We start from the raw sequence: 16,642 nt of genomic DNA, 5'->3' as shown, positions 1-16,642 counted from the left end.
CCTGAAGAAGCTGCGATCGCCCTGAGGCTGAAAAAGGATGAAGGCGTCGATGGCAAATGCACAATTTGAATGTAGAGTTTAATTGATCAAAATCGGTTAATTCTCCGAGCAACTGTTTTCTGATTTTCCTTTGAACGGTGCGTTCAAAGTTATCAGTTAAAAAGCGGCCTAACCTATTAACACGTGAATTATGAAATTGTTTCTAAGCTTAATTTAAAGTTGTTTTTTTTAACTAAAAAGCAAAGCGCTCACTGATATTTTCAACAATCACGGCGGTGTAAAATAATTGCACCTATATACATGTTCGTCTCAGCAGCTCCGCTGGCAATCCGAATGTGTTTTACGTTAAACAGCAGACATCACCGAAATAAGGAAAATTGTCTATGCTACGTGAATCCCATTTTACGGTGAGAGGGTGCCCGAACACACTCATACTCAAAACTCACAATTTTGCGCCCCTGTTGAGTTGCACTCTTCAACGAGAATAGGCTCAAAATAATTAAAAGAAAATAAATAGAAAATAATAGAAAAGCAGTCACCATCAACATGAAAAAATACTATAGGTAGGTCATGAAACGTCACAAACAGTTTTTTTTACAATAGCTTTAGATAGAAACATGCTAGAGCAATTAAAATACCATGGATGCGTTTGGCTCAACGATACGAATCGACGGATACGCAACATGACATTCTCTATGACCTTGACCTGAGACCAAATTTTAAGTTGACCTTTTCAGGTCAGCTTACAGTTCATTCGACGCTCTCCACTAACGACGAAAGAAATGTGATGCCGGTAAAATCAACGTTATATATTTTTCCGCTTTATCCCTCTTTCTTATCCTCTTTGAACCTCCCCTCTTCCCTCTCTCTCTCTCTCTCTCTCTCTCTCTCTCTCTCTCTCTCTCTCTCTCTCTCTCTCTCTCTCTCTCTCTCTCTCGCTCCTCTCTCGCCACTATCTCTGGCAGTCAGTGGCGCTCGTCGGCGGCGTAGAATCGACTCCGACGGCTGCCGCCGGCCGCCGACCGTCGTCCGTCGTCCGTCGTCTGTCTGCGCCTGCGCACTGGCTATCGATCCGGCGCCGGCTCAGCTGAGTGCGCCAGTCGGCGACGAGTGAGCGCGCTGCGGCCGCCGTGACACCGTCCGTCCACCTGCAGAGTTCAGTCGGCGGTGAGATTTTAAGGTGGTTCTTCAACCAGTGACTGTTTCCTATGGAGGAGTATATGCCGAGTGACCCAGACACCACGCGCTAGTCCTCCGCGTCTTTCGCGACGCGACGTTCCTGACACCTGCGTCGACGGGCGCATCACCTGGCAGCTATGGTTTACGAGGAGCTCACGGAGGACGAGTGTCTCAAAGACCGCAAGTGGTGGTGCTTCCTCGTCTCCTCCATCTGCACATTTGTGGCCGGCATTCTAACTGTGCTGATATGGAGGGGCCTGACCTTTCTCTGCTGTCGACCCAAGCCGAGAGCCGAGTACACACAAAGCGCCAAAGAACCCAAGCCGGCGGCGCTGCCGGCTGGCCAGAAGCAAGGGCGGATCTAGGGGGTCGTTTTGGGGGGGGTCACCAGTCGGCCGACATACCAGGTCTGGTGAATGAATTCTGACGACCGGGGGGGGGGGGGGGTAGGGAGCGAGTATGTCGAGATCAAAAAATGACATTTGATCTTCGTCGTTTATAAGATGAAGTTTTATCGTAAGTCACTCGGCTCAGTAGTTTTAGTTAGTGAAACCCACCTATATAGGAGCGTCGCCACGGATTTTTTACTGGGGGGGGGGGAGGCGGGTCGACCGACTTAAAAACCCAGAAGTAGATATAGTTACCTCACTTTTAGCCTAATGCATTAGTAAATAGTAGCATACAGTCACGATCTCTCTTATTGACCTGTGTATGAATCGGCGGCGCGAAGCGCCGCAAAAATTTGCAAAAAAAAGTTGTCAAAACACAGCTCTAAAACACAAATATTACAACCTTTTTAGCATGCTAGTACAAGCCGGAGTTCCTTCACAGTACACATATGAATTCCGATTCAATTTGACACGGTTGGTGTTATTACAGTCACTGTTATTTCTCTCTTATTGATTGGTGTATAAATCGGCGGCGCGAAGCGCCGAGAAAATTTGCAAAAGAATGTGTCGAAACACAGCTCCAAAACACAAATTTTACCACCCTTTTAGCATTGCAGTACAAGCCGGAGTTCCTTTACAGCACACATATGAATTCTGATTCAATTTGACACGGTTGGTTTATGTAATTACAGTCAAGATTTCGTATTGACCTGTACGTATGTACATAAATCGGCGGCGCGAAGCGCCGCGAAAAATTTGCAAAAACATTTGTCAAAACACAGAGGGGGCCTCCTCTCTACAGAGGACCACCGATCTCTACTGCGGGCCTCCTCTTTTCACAGGGCCTCTTAACTACAGAAGCTACAGGGCCTCCTCTCTACAGAGGGCTTCCTCTCTACTGAGGGTCTCTCCCTTTAAGAGGGCCTCCTTTACAGAGGGCCTCCTCTCTTCAAAGAGCCAGAGGACCTCATCTCTGCAAAGGGCCTCCTCTCTTCAGAGGGCCTCTTCTCTACAGAGGGCCTCCTTTCTTCAGAGGGCCTCTTCTCTACAGCGGGTCTCCACTCTTCAGAGGGCCTTCTGCATTCAGGCGGTCTCCTTTCCACAGAGGGCCTCCTCTCTACACAGGGCCTCCTCTCTACATAGAGCCTTCTCTCTACAGCAGGTCTCCTCTCTACAGAGGGCCTCCTCTTTAAAGGGGTCTCCTCTCTACAGGGGGCCTCCTCTCTACTGAGGGCCTCCTTTCTACAGAGGACCTCCTCTACAGAGGGCCTCCTACCTACTGAGGAGTCAGAGGGGCCCTAGCGGTCAGACACAGACACTAGCGGTTATTCACTGGAGGCCCCAGGAAGTAAGAAGGGCCCTAGCTGTCAGGCTGGTCAGAGGGCCCTGAATGTCCTGACGTGATTTTTGGGATTCCCGTGAATTTCTTTCGCCTCAGACGTGATTTTGACCTGCCAGGGCCCAGGGGCACTAAAAATAAAACAAACAAAATAAAAAATGAAAATAGGACATCACCAAAATTAAGTGACCGAAATCCGTTGAGTTTTTAATTTTGCGTATAGGTAGGGGCACCACGAATTAAATTCATGACCATCCCCTTGGAGTTTTCCTGGATCATCCCCTGGTGCTCGCACGGTTGAGACAAAAACGAGTAAGATTCTGGTCTTCAATACGCCTTTTCACGCAACACGATCCAGAAAAACAAAGGTATTAGCTCAGAAGTGTTTGACAGGTGATTTTGAGCATGCAAGACGGCGTCTATAGCGCATTTAGGTCTTCGGCTTTTGGGGGGGGTCAAATGACCCTCTCAGACCTTTTGGGGGGGGTCATGACCCCGTGGACCCCCCCCAGGATCCGCCAGTGGCCAGAAGCCCCAGTTCGAGGGCAGCTTCGTCTCCGAGGCCAAAGACTGGGCCGGGGAGCTGATATCCGGACAGACCACCACGGGTAGGATCATGGTGAGTACCTACTGTTCTTGATTGAAGGATTGAATGCTTGTCCATAATGAGCGGTCTTCATTCTGAATCTTGTACAGTGGAAGATCACGGTGCCTCTGTGTGTATGCCAGGATGCATATCGGGAAGTCTCCTTGACTTTCCATCGGCTCGATCCACGCTGGTAAGAAGACGATGGATAAGAACTAGCCTCTCCATTTACCATCGGCATACATACATATTAAGGTCGTTCTCCACGGTACATGTTTTGCGCGTTTTTAATGACGTTTTAACGCTTTTTTGATGTTTTGCGAGTTTTTCATGATCCGGCGTTGATCTGTACCATTAAATTACACGGTGCCATCTCCACGGCGGAAGATTTGTCAAAAATCGAAAAACGCGTGGCTTCATAAAATCAAAAAACTGCAAAACTCGCAAAACGCGTCAGGTTGTGTCATGCAAAACTCGTAAAACCTTTAACCCGCGCACCGACGGGGGGGCGGATATCCGCCCCCCCCTGAGGTTTTTCGCGAATAGCGGGAAAACCGCGGCGCGTAGCGCCGCGAAATTTGGTATGACTATTCCCTTATCAATTTTACACATGGTGTGCAAGTTTGAACCTCCTACCTTTCAAGGTCAGGTCACCAGGTCACTTTGAATGACCCAACCTCAAGTCACTTTTTTGCAACTTTGTCACCGTGCCAGAGCTACAGTAGATGTCGGAGGCCTTTGAAAGTCGCAGGATGTTATTAGGTCATTAGTAGCTACAATTTGTATATCTCGGAATTTTGATATCGGTGACCTAAGGTCAGGTCAATTTCGCGACCTCCCCATTATAAGTCAATGGGGGAAAAATCAACTCCCTGTTTTTACCACTAAAACGGGTCGGAATGGCCCCATATACCATACATGACTTCATATACGATCAACCTTCACTACCTTGAGGTCTGTTTTGCTGTTGGGCAGCTGTGAGGTCATGTGACGTCATCAAAGGTCACCAAAGGTTTTGGCCAATAACTCCGTACAGGAACAAGATACAGACGCGTGGATGGTCTCATTGTGTTCAGCTCGTCAAGACGCATCGAATGATATACATGATGACCTCGAGGTCACGTGACCTGAGGTCAACCTTTGACCTTGACCTTTCGAGGTCAACATATATATCATTCGATGCGGATTGACGAGAGGATCACGATGATGCCCTTAGTTTGTTCCTATCTTGACTAATTCGAAAGTTATTCGAGAAAAACTCTCTCCATATTTAGCGCCGCCATTTTGACTTTTTCGACCCCTGTGACGTCATCTTTGACCTGACCTGAAAATGACCTAAGTAAAAATTGTAGATCTTGACCGTGCGTATCCGATGCCGTTTACCGCTTGTCGCTATCTTGCTTCGTTCTCGAGATCTCAGGGGGGGGGCGGTCATCCGCCCCCCCCCCCCCCGTCGGTACTAAGTTGGCGCAGACCCCCGTCGGTGCGCGGGTTAAAAAACGCAAAACTCTCATTTGTAAAACGCGCCATTTTATCCAAACATTTGGATCGAATGAAAGTTTTCCGGTTTTTGACAAGGCTGAAAAGGTAATCCTTCTGCTATTAATACCATTTTACGGTGAAATGGATGCAATGGAAAGTGTGGAAAGCGATGAAACGCAATTTGATTAAGCCAATGATCATGGTAAGTACTCAGACAACCATACCAATAACTTCTGTTGCTATTCCAACGATGTGGATGTCAAATAGTTACATAGTGAGTCTATGGATAACAGATATAACGATATCAGATCATTTCAGATAATTGATAATTAACTGATGTCATAGCGGTGATAACAATAGGGTAACGTGATGATACTCCAATAACTATCTTTACAGCGAAAATCGAGGGGTTAATAGAAGCCGTGCGCCAGATACCTACCCTGTGGGACAAGAGGGCCCCGGCATACAGCGTACGAAGGGCGGAGAAAGATGTTCTTTCTCTGAAATTGAAATTGTTCTGAAATTGTAATTGTTCTGAAAGACTGACAAACAAAAACCGTAAAAAGCGAAAAACTCGCAAAACTCGCAAAAGCGTCTGTTAAAAAGCGAAAAAAGCGCAAAACTCTCGTTTGCTAAAACGCGAAAAACCGAAAATGTTTACACGTGGAGACAGTACTTTAGCCACCACATTTAGTAGCGCAATTTTAGGATTACGTAAGATGCGCTCTTTAGCTTTTTGTATCAGTACGATGAAGAAACTTTCTTAGAAGTCCCGTTCTGTGACTGTTTCAGTACTGAAACATATTATTATGCACCGCTACTAGCTACGAACGCCATTTGGGTCATAAGTAGCCGCCGCTTCTGTTTACCTTAACGTCAGGATCGGCGGTTGATTTAATCGTGTTTTTGTCCACTTGTGACATCGTCAAGGTGAGAAGCGCTCTTATTTTACACGTGGGCTGACGATGGATAGCTGCAATTAACCACAAGTGACAGCAGCGGTGTAGGTGAATGGCCCTCTGCAAAGATTATGGTGCAGCCTCTACGCTTACCACTGAATCATGATGAATTGCTTCCTGCTTTACCAACGGATTGTAATGAGAAGCTTCCCCGTTTAAGGAGCCCGATGAGAAGTATCCACTTACGGCGTCGCCCATTAACAGCATCATGACTCTTACTGGTACTCAAAGCTCCCCCTCCCCTTAGCGACGGAGCTCTACATCAGACCCCCACCTACTTACCCTTACCCCACCCCCTATAGCTAGTGGACCACCATCTGTGACCCTGGCAATGGTATCTGAGTGATCAACATACCTCGTCTCTCGCGTGCCTCAGTTTTGCCTGCTCATTAGTGCTACACTGCTTAGCGAACTGGCGTAGCCAGAAATTTTTAATGAGGAGTTGGTAGTTTCGTGGGAACGGCCAGGCTCGCAATTATTTTCGTTTCCGTGTCGTGGATACATATTGCATGTGCCATGACACAGTACTTGCCAATTCTGCCTGGCGTTAAGCCCGCAGCTGACTATTGTGCTTGCCTTCCTACTGTGTGGTCCTGACTATTGTGACTCATGGCTTTGACTATTGTACCGTGTGGTTCTGACTATTGTACCGTGTGGCTCTGATTATTTTACAGAGCATGTGTGGCTTTGAGATTTGTACTTACATTGTGGCTCGGACTATTATGCCGTGTGGCTCTGACTTTTGCACCGTAACTATTGTATTTTTCTTATTATTGTAACATTTGGTTCCGATTCGTGTAGCTGTGCCTGCTGCACTGTGTGGCTTAGCCCTGTTCCTGCCTCGGTGCCTCTTTCTAATATCTCCTCCTCTTCTTCTCTATTCACCTCAAACGCATTTATTTTATCTGTGTTTTGGCACTGCCCCAGCTTTTGTCATACACGCCTGAACATTGCTTGAGAAATAAAATCAAAACGACGTGCCTAGCTTCACAAAATGGGGCGAACATCGCCCGCAGCATTTAGTGAAACGCGTCAGTTGTCCCAACACCTGGATGTATTCTAAGCGTGTCCTTTTGTGGCAAAGGTCCTGTGCGCGACGCCTTGGCGCTCCGCGCAAGATACATATCTCAAGGATGCCCCCAGAGATGGAAGACTGTCGACAGTGAAATAGCATTAGCGTAACAGCCTCTCTGAGCGATGGTGAACTATTGTGTGGAGTGAGTCCGGCACCTCAGGATGCATTCGAAGTAGGTGTCCGGTGGTCGACCGAAGGACCCCGTCGAAGGACGTTCTCCTGAAGAACCTACTGAGGACGTATTCCGAGACCTGCAAAGGAGAGATTTCACTGAAAACAAAATGACACAAAAAACGACTAAAAACGCACAGGCAGAGCGTGTTAACTAGGTTTTCTTGTGTACCCTGCATCATGCATTTTTTGACCCGTCGCAGACGTGTCAATTTACAAATGTGTTAACCCAGTCGTGTTGTGTCCTAAAACACAATATCATTGTGTCTTCAACACATAAGGCTTGTGTGAATACACTTGCAGAATACAAGGTAAATGTGTTACTAAATTTAACACAAATCGCAAGTGAAAGAAGGAAACACGTGGTGATTATGTAGTTTGTTGCCGGGGCGCAGTTGAAGGGACTTTGGCTTTGGCTGGACAGGCTGATTGCCAAAGCCGGGCCCCGAGTAGAATCGGGCGCATGGGTGCGGTCAGGGCTGAGCACCCGGCCGGCCGACCCATACGGTCAGAGCGCGGTCAGGGCTGAGCACGCGGCCGGCCGACCCATACGAGGCCGCCGACCCATACACGAGCTGGAGTTGCGCCCGGTCGGCCACTTCAGAGCCGAAGGGCGAACGCGTCACGTGGACGGCTTAATCAGAGCACCAAGACCCGAGTGACGATGCCCCAAGTTTGAGGACAATTGCACAATACAATTGTCCAGACAGCCGGGATAAATTTTCGGCCACCGATTTTTCAAATATATCCTATATAGACCGAGGAGTTTCTTCCTCCAAGCAGACGTTAATTAGCTATGCTTCAGCTTGCACTTGATGTAATCAGCGCATATTGCTTTAGACAATTTATCATGTATCGACTCCCTCGGCTGTATTGTGCATTTTGACCTTTCTCAAAACACTTTGGCAAATTTTTACAAAAACACAGCATAAAAGTCGGTGCTCGAAAAACGCCCTCTGTTATCCCCATCTGAAGTTAAGGTTCAGAGGTCGCTCACTGGTGGATGGCACGGTATATTTGTGTAAGGGTACACGTCTACCATATCCGACAACACATGATTTCGATACACTGATGCATTACATTCGTCCAGCGTGCTTGGCACGAGAAAAGTGTGTCATTATTCTGTTTTTTGTGTTATCAAACGTGTCGAAGGTCCCGCCAAGCGTGAAAATACACAGCCTTATTGTGTTTTGGGTGCGATTAACACATGACTGATGTGTTACCAGTACAGAACATGCCCTCACTGTGTCGATTTGTTTTCAGTGTTTCCTGACTGCCTTGGCTCTCCCTAACTTTTCGGAAGAGTTAGTTCCCAGGCGAAAGATCTTTCTCACAGCGGCAAAGGCTTTCCCATATGTTCAGATGAATTAGTTCCTACAGTCCAGCGAAGGTGAATCTCCAAACGCGTAGCGGAGGAAGTCCTTTACATCATAAAGAGTCCCCGATGACATTTTTTTTTATAAATTTAGTCCGAACCTTTTGATGGGAAGGATTCACAAGGCCAGAGCCACCGCTAAGCAAAGCTTGTTGCGATGACCCCGCCCTCTACCCTCCGATCGCGCAATTCCGGTGCTATGGCAGAATTTAGAGTCCAAAGTTTAACGTGCGCACAAAGCCGCGCAGGGCCGGTCCCCTCGCTGACTTCGCCTGGCTACGGCCTGCCACCAACCGCAACCATACCTGTCAGGAGGCCCATAAATGTCGAGCGCCCGTCGCGCTTCGAACCCGGACTGTCATAACCGGGGACGCGTGCTCTCACCACGCGGAGTCCAACGCTCTAACCAACTGAGCTACGGGACCGGCATTAAGGTTGTTATTATTAGGTCCAGCGGTAGGAGCCTTTGAATTTATTAGTGAATAACTGAAGAACACGTGGGGATATCGAAAGGCTCCTGACAATCAGCTTATGGCAGTCGATGACCAAGGTCCAATCTACCAATGCCGTAAATATGATTTGGCAGCCCTGGCCGGAGTTAACGGCACTGATATCAAAGATGTATTTTTATTTACATCCAGCTAATCTTGTCTAATGATTTTGATAGCGTGAATGATTATGAATGTTGCCTAAACGAATGAACAAGTGAATGTGGAATAGTTCTGAATGTTACCAAATGCCGTGTATGCGCATTCACGGCATTTGGTAAGATTGGGCCCTACGCACGGTTTATGACGGCCAGATCAGGAGGCTTCTGATGTCAGTCATCGTGGTTATTCATGGTTAGTCAGGCACGTAGCTAGGATTTGGCCAAGGGAGGGGCGGAGGAATCCCGGGGGCCTCCTTTCTACAGGGGGCCTCCTCCCTAAAGGGGCCTCCTTTCTACAGAGGGTCTCATGCCTACACAATTACATATACAACATCAGGTTAGTCAGTTCAGTTATGCTCCCTGATATACAGCCCATGAGGTTGAAGGCCGGAGTCAGTCTGTCAATTATTGATAAACTGTTTACGTTCAGGCTCCTCTTGTTATCCACGATTGGCGGTTTATGCCTGCAGGAAGGCATCGCTGGTGTATAGTGACGTCAATCGCAGAAAATCGAAATATCGACACCAAACTAAGTACCTAACAAAACCCTGGGAAAATGCCAAAAACTGAGCCAGCTTGGGAAATCGAAAGAATTGCCAACCTTTTACCAAATTCACAACCTCTTACATGTACGCAAGTGATGATTAATACATAAGACCAGCGAAATACCAAAAACGCTAAGAGTAAAATACAAAATATCAAGTTGGTATCGGTTTGGTGTCGGTATGCCTACCAAACAGTTGGTATCCGATTGACGTCTCGGTATTCCTTTGGTAAGCGGTACAATTTCGGTGTTCCTTTGGTAATCGGTGCAACCTCGGTGTTCCTTTGGTAAGCGGTACAATCTCGGTGTTCCTTTGGTAAGCGGTACAATCTCGGTTCATTCTTGGTTCAGGGTCGGTAGGTCTGAATAATGCTAATGCCTAATGGCCGGCAAAAGTTCCTGTGATAGTACTAAAAGCTGGCCGAAGTCTGCCTCAGTTTTTGCTGTGTACTGTAGTGCCCACGTTTCAATACACACGATGCAATTATGACAGTCTCCATGGTTGCTCATTATAAACTGCCGTTACCCACGCTTCTAAGCTTACCCGTACATTCACATGTACATGTGCATCGTGCATTCAAACCGTGCTAAAAAGCTACCTCGCCACGTTTTGGTTCAGGCTGTCTGTGCAATCAATCAACCCCGCATTCCCTTTGGGGGTCACCACTGGGCTCCACATCACTATGGGCCTGGGCTCCATAGCTCGGGGGGCGCCGGGCCGGTCGGTTCTGCCGCGTTCCAGGCTAGCTCTGTTGCTGGCAACGAGCAGCCACACAGACGTATCCATGGTATTGTTCATCGCTACCGACTGAATCGAGCGTGACGTGACGTGACGTGACGTACGGCCACGGCGTTACCGGCCGTAAAGAGGTTGTGATGTGGGGGGGGGGGGGACCGGAAACGTGTCGTGACGTGGCTCCGAGCGTTGTTACGTGTCGTTATGAGAAACAACTCTGCTGGAAAGTAGATTTCTGTGACAAGGTCAAACCGCTGCGACTAACAAAGGAAATGCTGTCTGTATTTCACTCACTCGGTCTCTCTCTCTCTCTCTCTCTCTCTCTCTCTCTCTCTCTCTCTCTCTCTCTCTCTCTCTCTCTCTCTCTCTCTCCTCTCTCTCTCTCTCTCTCTCTCTCTCTTCTCTCTCTCTCTCTCTTTCTCTCTCTCTCCTCTCTACTCTTCTCCGCTCCCCATCCCTTTCTCGCCGTTATGCCGATATATGCAGCGGCGTATTTAGAAAATCGCGAAGGGGGGGCCAAGGGTTTGGAGGGCGCCACCTCACCCAAGGAGGGCGCCATACGGTCGCGAGATAAAAAATCGCTCAGTGGGGGTTGGGGGGTTGGGAGGCGTTTTTTACCATGCCACCAGTTTTTTTTTGCGTAACCTCGTATAGGTCGTGCTGCATTGATTTTGCATCGTGTGTATTCTTTATACTTCAGGTCACAAAAGGTCAAGTGTTCTTGAAATGCTGCGCCGAAGGCGCGCGAAATTTTTGAAAACAACCTTTTCCTCCGCTTTTTAGGCACGCCTTTTATACGATCACTGTTCAAAGCTCCTCTCGCTCTTTTACCAAATTTGAAGGTGTAAAAAATACCTAAGGTTTGGTCGGGCCGCTGCCACACAAACTGTACAGAAAGCTTGGCTCATGGGTGTCGATGTATAAAAGTTTATTGGCGGTGGCATATCTACGCACCAGATCACCGTATCGGATTGATACCGGAGCGCGAGATGCGTAAACATCATCCAAATTACCTCAGACCAGCCTTCATAGCCTTCTCACAGATGCATACAGTGTACCCACATAACCAGTTTCAATCACCGAAACTTCAGATGCCTGCTGTTGCGCCCGAACCTGTTGACAATACTTAATCGTAATCCATATAGATGCCATGATGCACGTAAAGTAGGATCAATCCGTTAAAGGGAGATTATGACCTTTTTCCACAAAATCTGAGTTAGGACCATTTTCTGACAAAACACAACAAGTTATAATGTAAATTAAAACCATTTTGCTCAATTCGGTACCTTGCCGCAAATATGTCAACTTGAAGTCACGTTAGCGGGGAGCGCTGAAAATGACCGTTGAATAAGTACTTACATCACTTTTTGGTACTTGCATGTAATTTTGTAAAATGAGCGTATTCCTCACATTTGATCTTCATCACATCTAGTTAGTTAATGGTCGTCTATAGTGCCTTCAAAAGATATTAATGGTTTGGGGGTGGTTTATGTCTAAATTTACGCAACTATTTTTCCTGTTCATCATCTGTCGCCATATGCTGCTATTTTAGTAGCAACGACTCAATTTTGAATCGGTCCCGCCGACTGCACAATAAAAGAAGATAGATACAACACTTTTGCGGCATCACTGAAAAACTTATGCAGTACTGTTATCAAAATTCTCATAACACCGTTCGACAAACCTGAAGTCTTTTTGAAATAAATATGCTTGTATTTTTCGCTTCAGGCTCTGAGGCCAAAATAATGAATTTCGTAGTCGCAATCGCAAGATTTGGCTGCGTTTCTGGCGCATGCCGTTCATTTGTGGCGCAAAATAATACTTGGAAACAAAGAAGAGTAGGCACTATGTACCCCCGAATTAGAATCTAAATAATTCTAAACCGAATTAACTCTAATTCAAATTAGAATCCTTACAACCAAGCAACGACAAGGCGATAACATAAACAAAAACCCAAGCGTCGCTGTTTGAAACAAAAGCGCCATATACTGCGACTTTTTTATAGAGAAGGACAACGCATTTCGGTGGGTGTTACAAGTACTGCAAGTACTGCTTCTTTTTCGCAAAAATAAAACCTTTTTCACATACGAAAATGTGCTAGGAAATTTTCATATTTTATAGAAACTACAGTAGAAATAGTATAGATGTCGAGTAATTTTTATTAAAGAAAAAAGAAAGCTCATTATCTCCCTTTAAGACCAAAGACGTGTTTTATGCATCGTAGAGCGTAGATAGTTTTGGTAGGTATAGATACTTCATTCATTGTGCTGAATGCACGTTCATTTGTGGCAGTTTTCACAGGCAAGACATCAACTATGTGCAATAGAACGACTAAGTTGAAAAACATGCCAAAGGAGTAAATAAATGATAGGAGGGCAGCGATCAACGGATGTTGCCAATAGGTAGAAGGGCTGCGATCCACAGGAGGGCACTAATAGGTAGAAGAGCCCCGATCAACATCCCGAGTTTCGACAGTAGGGCACCGATAGGTAGGAAGTTGGCGAGCAGCAGGAGGGCGCCAATGGATAGAAGGGCAGCGATCAACAGGAGGGCACCAATAGGTAGGAGGGCGCCGATCAACAATCAACAGGAGGGCGCCACCAGGTAAGAGGGTGGCGAGGAACAGGAGAGCACCAATAGGAGGGTGGCGATCAACAAGAGGTCGCCAATAGGTGGGAGGGCGGTCATCAACTGGAAGTCGCCAATGAGCGGAAGGGTGACGATTAAAATGGGGGTGGCAATGGTGAGGAGGGCGCCTTTGCTCAAGAGGATGACACGAACAGGAGGGCGTCTGTGCGGAGGGCGCTGGTCAACAGGAAGGTGCCAGTGGATAGGAGGGCGGTGATCAACAGGAGGGTGCCAGTGGTTAGGAGGGCGGCGATCTACACGAGGGCGCCAATAGGAGAAGGGCCCCGATTAACATTCAACAGGAAGGACTAGGGAACCAATAGGTAGGAGGGCGGCACTGAACAAGAGGGTGCCAAAAGGGAGAAAGGCGGCCTTCAAAATTTCACATGAGGGCGCAATAGGTAGGAGAGCGCCAATAATTATGAGGACGCCGATCAGCAGAAGGGCGGCAATGTGTAGCAGGGTGGCGACCTACAGGAGGGCGCCTTCGGGTGAGAGGGCGCTTATTTACAGGACAGCGGCTTACATAGGCGACCACCGTTACGCTTAGAGAGCTACAGCCTACAAATGTGGTTGGAGGGCGCCCGAGGGAGCCCTCCAACCGTATTTGGAGGGCGTACTTGGAATGGGCGTCCTCCGAGGGCGCCCTCCATCCGTATTTTCCCTGTAAACACATTCGCGATTGGAGGGCGCCCTCCAGTCGCGATTGTTTTTCGATTCGATTATATCACAATTGCATTTGCGATTGGAGGGCGCCTGATCGGCGCCCTCCAATCGCAAAGGGCGCCTTCGGCGCCCAAGGGGGGGGGGGGCCATGGCCCAGTGGCCCCCCCCTGCCTACGCCCCTGGATATATGTATTTGTGCAGGTGCGTTTGCACGCTAAAGCTGACTTGTAGGTGCGTAGGTGATCCGATATTGTGTGCGTAAAAAGCTACGTTCTTTGCTCCACTGATGCGTATGGATATGTAGGACAGTAGGTATGTGGCTGTATCGTTGTTGTATTTGTGTAGGTGCGAGCGTGCCCGCACCTCGGTGATGTATGTATGTCGGTGTATGTGTGTACTGTGTGTCTATGTCGTTTCGGTGGTAATATGTATGTGTGTTGGTGCACCGTTGTATCTGTGAATGGTATGTGGGTATGCCGTTGTATGTATGTATGGTACGTGGGTGTGACGTTGTATGTGTGTATACCGTTATATGTGTGTATGGTATGTGGGTGTGCTGTTGTATGCGTGTATGGTATGTGGGTGTGACGTTGTATGTGTGGATACCGTTATATGTGTGTATGGTATGTGGGTGTGCCGTTGTGTGTGTGGATACCGTTATATGCGTGCATGGTATGTGGGTGTGACGTTGTATGTGGTTGTGCCGTTTTGTGTGTATGGTATTTGGGTATGACGTTGTATGGTTGTATGGTATGTGGGTGTGACGTATGTGTGTAAGTATGTGGGTGTGGCGTTGTATGTGTGTGTATGGTATGTGGGTGTGCCGTTACACGCAGCAGGGCTGGTGGTGTACGCAGGTGCCATCGTCTCGGCAATGTAGGTATATTGATTAGAGATGTCAATCGGATACCAACTTTTTAGTATACCGATACCAAACCGATACCAAGTCGGTATTTGGTATTTCAATCCTAATGTGTTTGGTATTTTGTTGGTATCATGAACCCTCGCTAATGTTTAAAAGGCTAAGAAATCGGTAAAAAGTTGGTATTTTCCTCATGTTCCCAAGTTGGTTTGGTTTCAGTATTTCTCCACGGTTTTGGTTGGTATTTGGTTTGGTATCGGTATTCCGATTTTCCGTAATTGACATCACTAGTATTGATGTATATGTGTGTGTGTGTGTGTGCAATGGTACGCAGGTGTACCGCTATATGAGAGTTGTTGCGGTTGTGCCCATATGTTGTTTCGGCAATGTATGTAGGTGTGTGGCGTGTGTTGCGTACATGCGTTTAGGTGTGCCGCTATGTGTGCGTTGTTGCTGTTGTGCCCAGCTGTTGTCTCGGCGATGTATGTATTGTGTACATACAGGTGTTTAGGCGTCCCGCTGTATGTGCGTTGTTGCGGATGATGTGTTGTATGTGCGTTGTTGCGGATGTTGTGTTGTAGGTGCGTTGTTGCGGATGGTGTGTTGTATGTGCGTTGTTGCGGATGTTGTGCTGCATGTGCGTTGTTGCGGATGGTGTGTTGTATGTGCGTTGTTGCGGATGGTGTGTTGTAGGTGCGTTGTTGCGGTGGTGCCCAGGTGTCGGCGTCGACACTTTTCCGTCGGTGCCGACGGCCAGTACTGTTCCAGGTCAGCGTCCGTCGGACCGGCCCGAGCTGCCAACTTGGCTGGCTGCCCTCCGCCGCGGCCGGGATTCGGGAGGGGTGCGAGAGCTGACCCAGACAGTGGCCTGAACTGCCCTTTACTGTCCGCCGGGAGGGGGGGGGGGGATAACCAAGGCAGAGAGACACTGCCCTTTACTGTCCGCCGGGAGGGGGGACATAATCCGAGCAGTGGACATAACCCGGACAGGGGACATAACCCAGACGGGAAACATAATACAGACAGGGGACATAACCCCCTGTCTTGGGGTTAGGCCGCAGACAGGAAGCATAACCCAGACAGGGGGCCGCGGTGCTTTAATGCGCGTATGTGTGTGTGTGGGTCAAGGGTACCTACTTGTCTCTGATAATAGAACTATCACCAACACATTGAGGTGGTACCCTGCATTGTCTGAGGTAGTTAATGAAGAAAAAACTGACCAAACAGAAGACATAATGCAATTATAGCCCATTCTTACCACCCGCTTCACAAATGCCAGCCAAGCCCAGAGCCCTCACTTCACACAAACCTTATTCCCAGCTCCAAAGCCCAGCTCAGCTGATCCCAGCTCACCTGAGCTCAGCTTATCCCAGTTCAGCCCAGCCCAGCTCAGCTCAGCCCAGCTCAGCTGAATGACCTACTCTGCCCATCCATCCAAGCTTTGAGCGGACGATGGTGGGGACCGTAACCATGACAACGCTTATCGATTGGACTCTGGGCAGCCTTATGCATCCGGTCCCGTCCTCCGACCGAGACGGAGAGAGGGGAGAGGGAGAGAGAGAGAGGGATAGAGGGAGAGAGAGGGAGAGAGGAAGAAAGAGAAGAGTAAGGGAGGAAGTGAGGAAGGGAGGGAGGGAGGGGGAATGGAGGAGAGAGAGAGGGAGAGAGGAAGAAGGAGAAGAGTAAGGGAGGAAGTGAGGAAGGGAGGGAGGAGGAATGGAGGAGAGAGAGAGGGGGAGAGAGGAAAAGAGAGAGATAGAGAGAGAGAGAGAGAGAGAGAGAGAGAGAGAGAGAGAGAGAGAGAGAGAGAGAGAGAGAGAGAGAGAGAGAGAGAGAGAGAGAGAGAGAGAGAGAGAGCACATGGCCAACAAAAGCAACTGGTAAAATGGTCCTAAAACCTGAAACTTAAAGGGACCCTCCCACCTTCAAAAAAGTTAATGAATTGGCACGAAAGTGATGTCGCTCGGTTCAGAAAGAGCGAAAACGAATATCTACCAAATTT

The 16,642-nt window shown here is 48.1% G+C and overlaps 1 protein-coding gene across 13 annotated transcripts in view; it reads left to right on the top strand.

The window, feature by feature from the left end:
* Positions 1 to 1,095: 1,095 nt before the first annotated feature.
* Positions 1,096 to 16,642, top strand: part of LOC122387854 (calcium-activated potassium channel slowpoke-like) — a 98,104-nt gene continuing 82,557 nt past the window's right edge. For 9 of the 13 annotated variants that reach the window (XM_043378433.1, XM_043378427.1, XM_043378424.1 and 6 more), the window contains exons 1-2: positions 1,109 to 1,519; positions 3,430 to 3,526. In XM_043378433.1, coding sequence (XP_043234368.1) covers positions 1,317 to 1,519; positions 3,430 to 3,526 — 300 coding nt within the window. In that variant the 5' untranslated portion in view covers positions 1,109 to 1,316. Of the gene's footprint in view, positions 1,520 to 3,429; positions 3,527 to 16,642 lie in introns of all 13 variants that reach the window. The other 4 variants (XM_043378428.1, XM_043378432.1, XM_043378431.1 and 1 more) reach the window with 3 other exon arrangements.

This window comes from Amphibalanus amphitrite, unplaced genomic scaffold (genome assembly GCF_019059575.1).
Source record: "Amphibalanus amphitrite isolate SeventyFive unplaced genomic scaffold, NRLGWU_Aamphi_draft 000300F_arrow, whole genome shotgun sequence".
Taxonomy (NCBI): domain Eukaryota; kingdom Metazoa; phylum Arthropoda; class Thecostraca; order Balanomorpha; family Balanidae; genus Amphibalanus; species Amphibalanus amphitrite.
The sequence above is the reverse complement of the archived record's forward strand: the minus strand, read 5'-3'. Positions and strand labels throughout refer to the sequence as shown.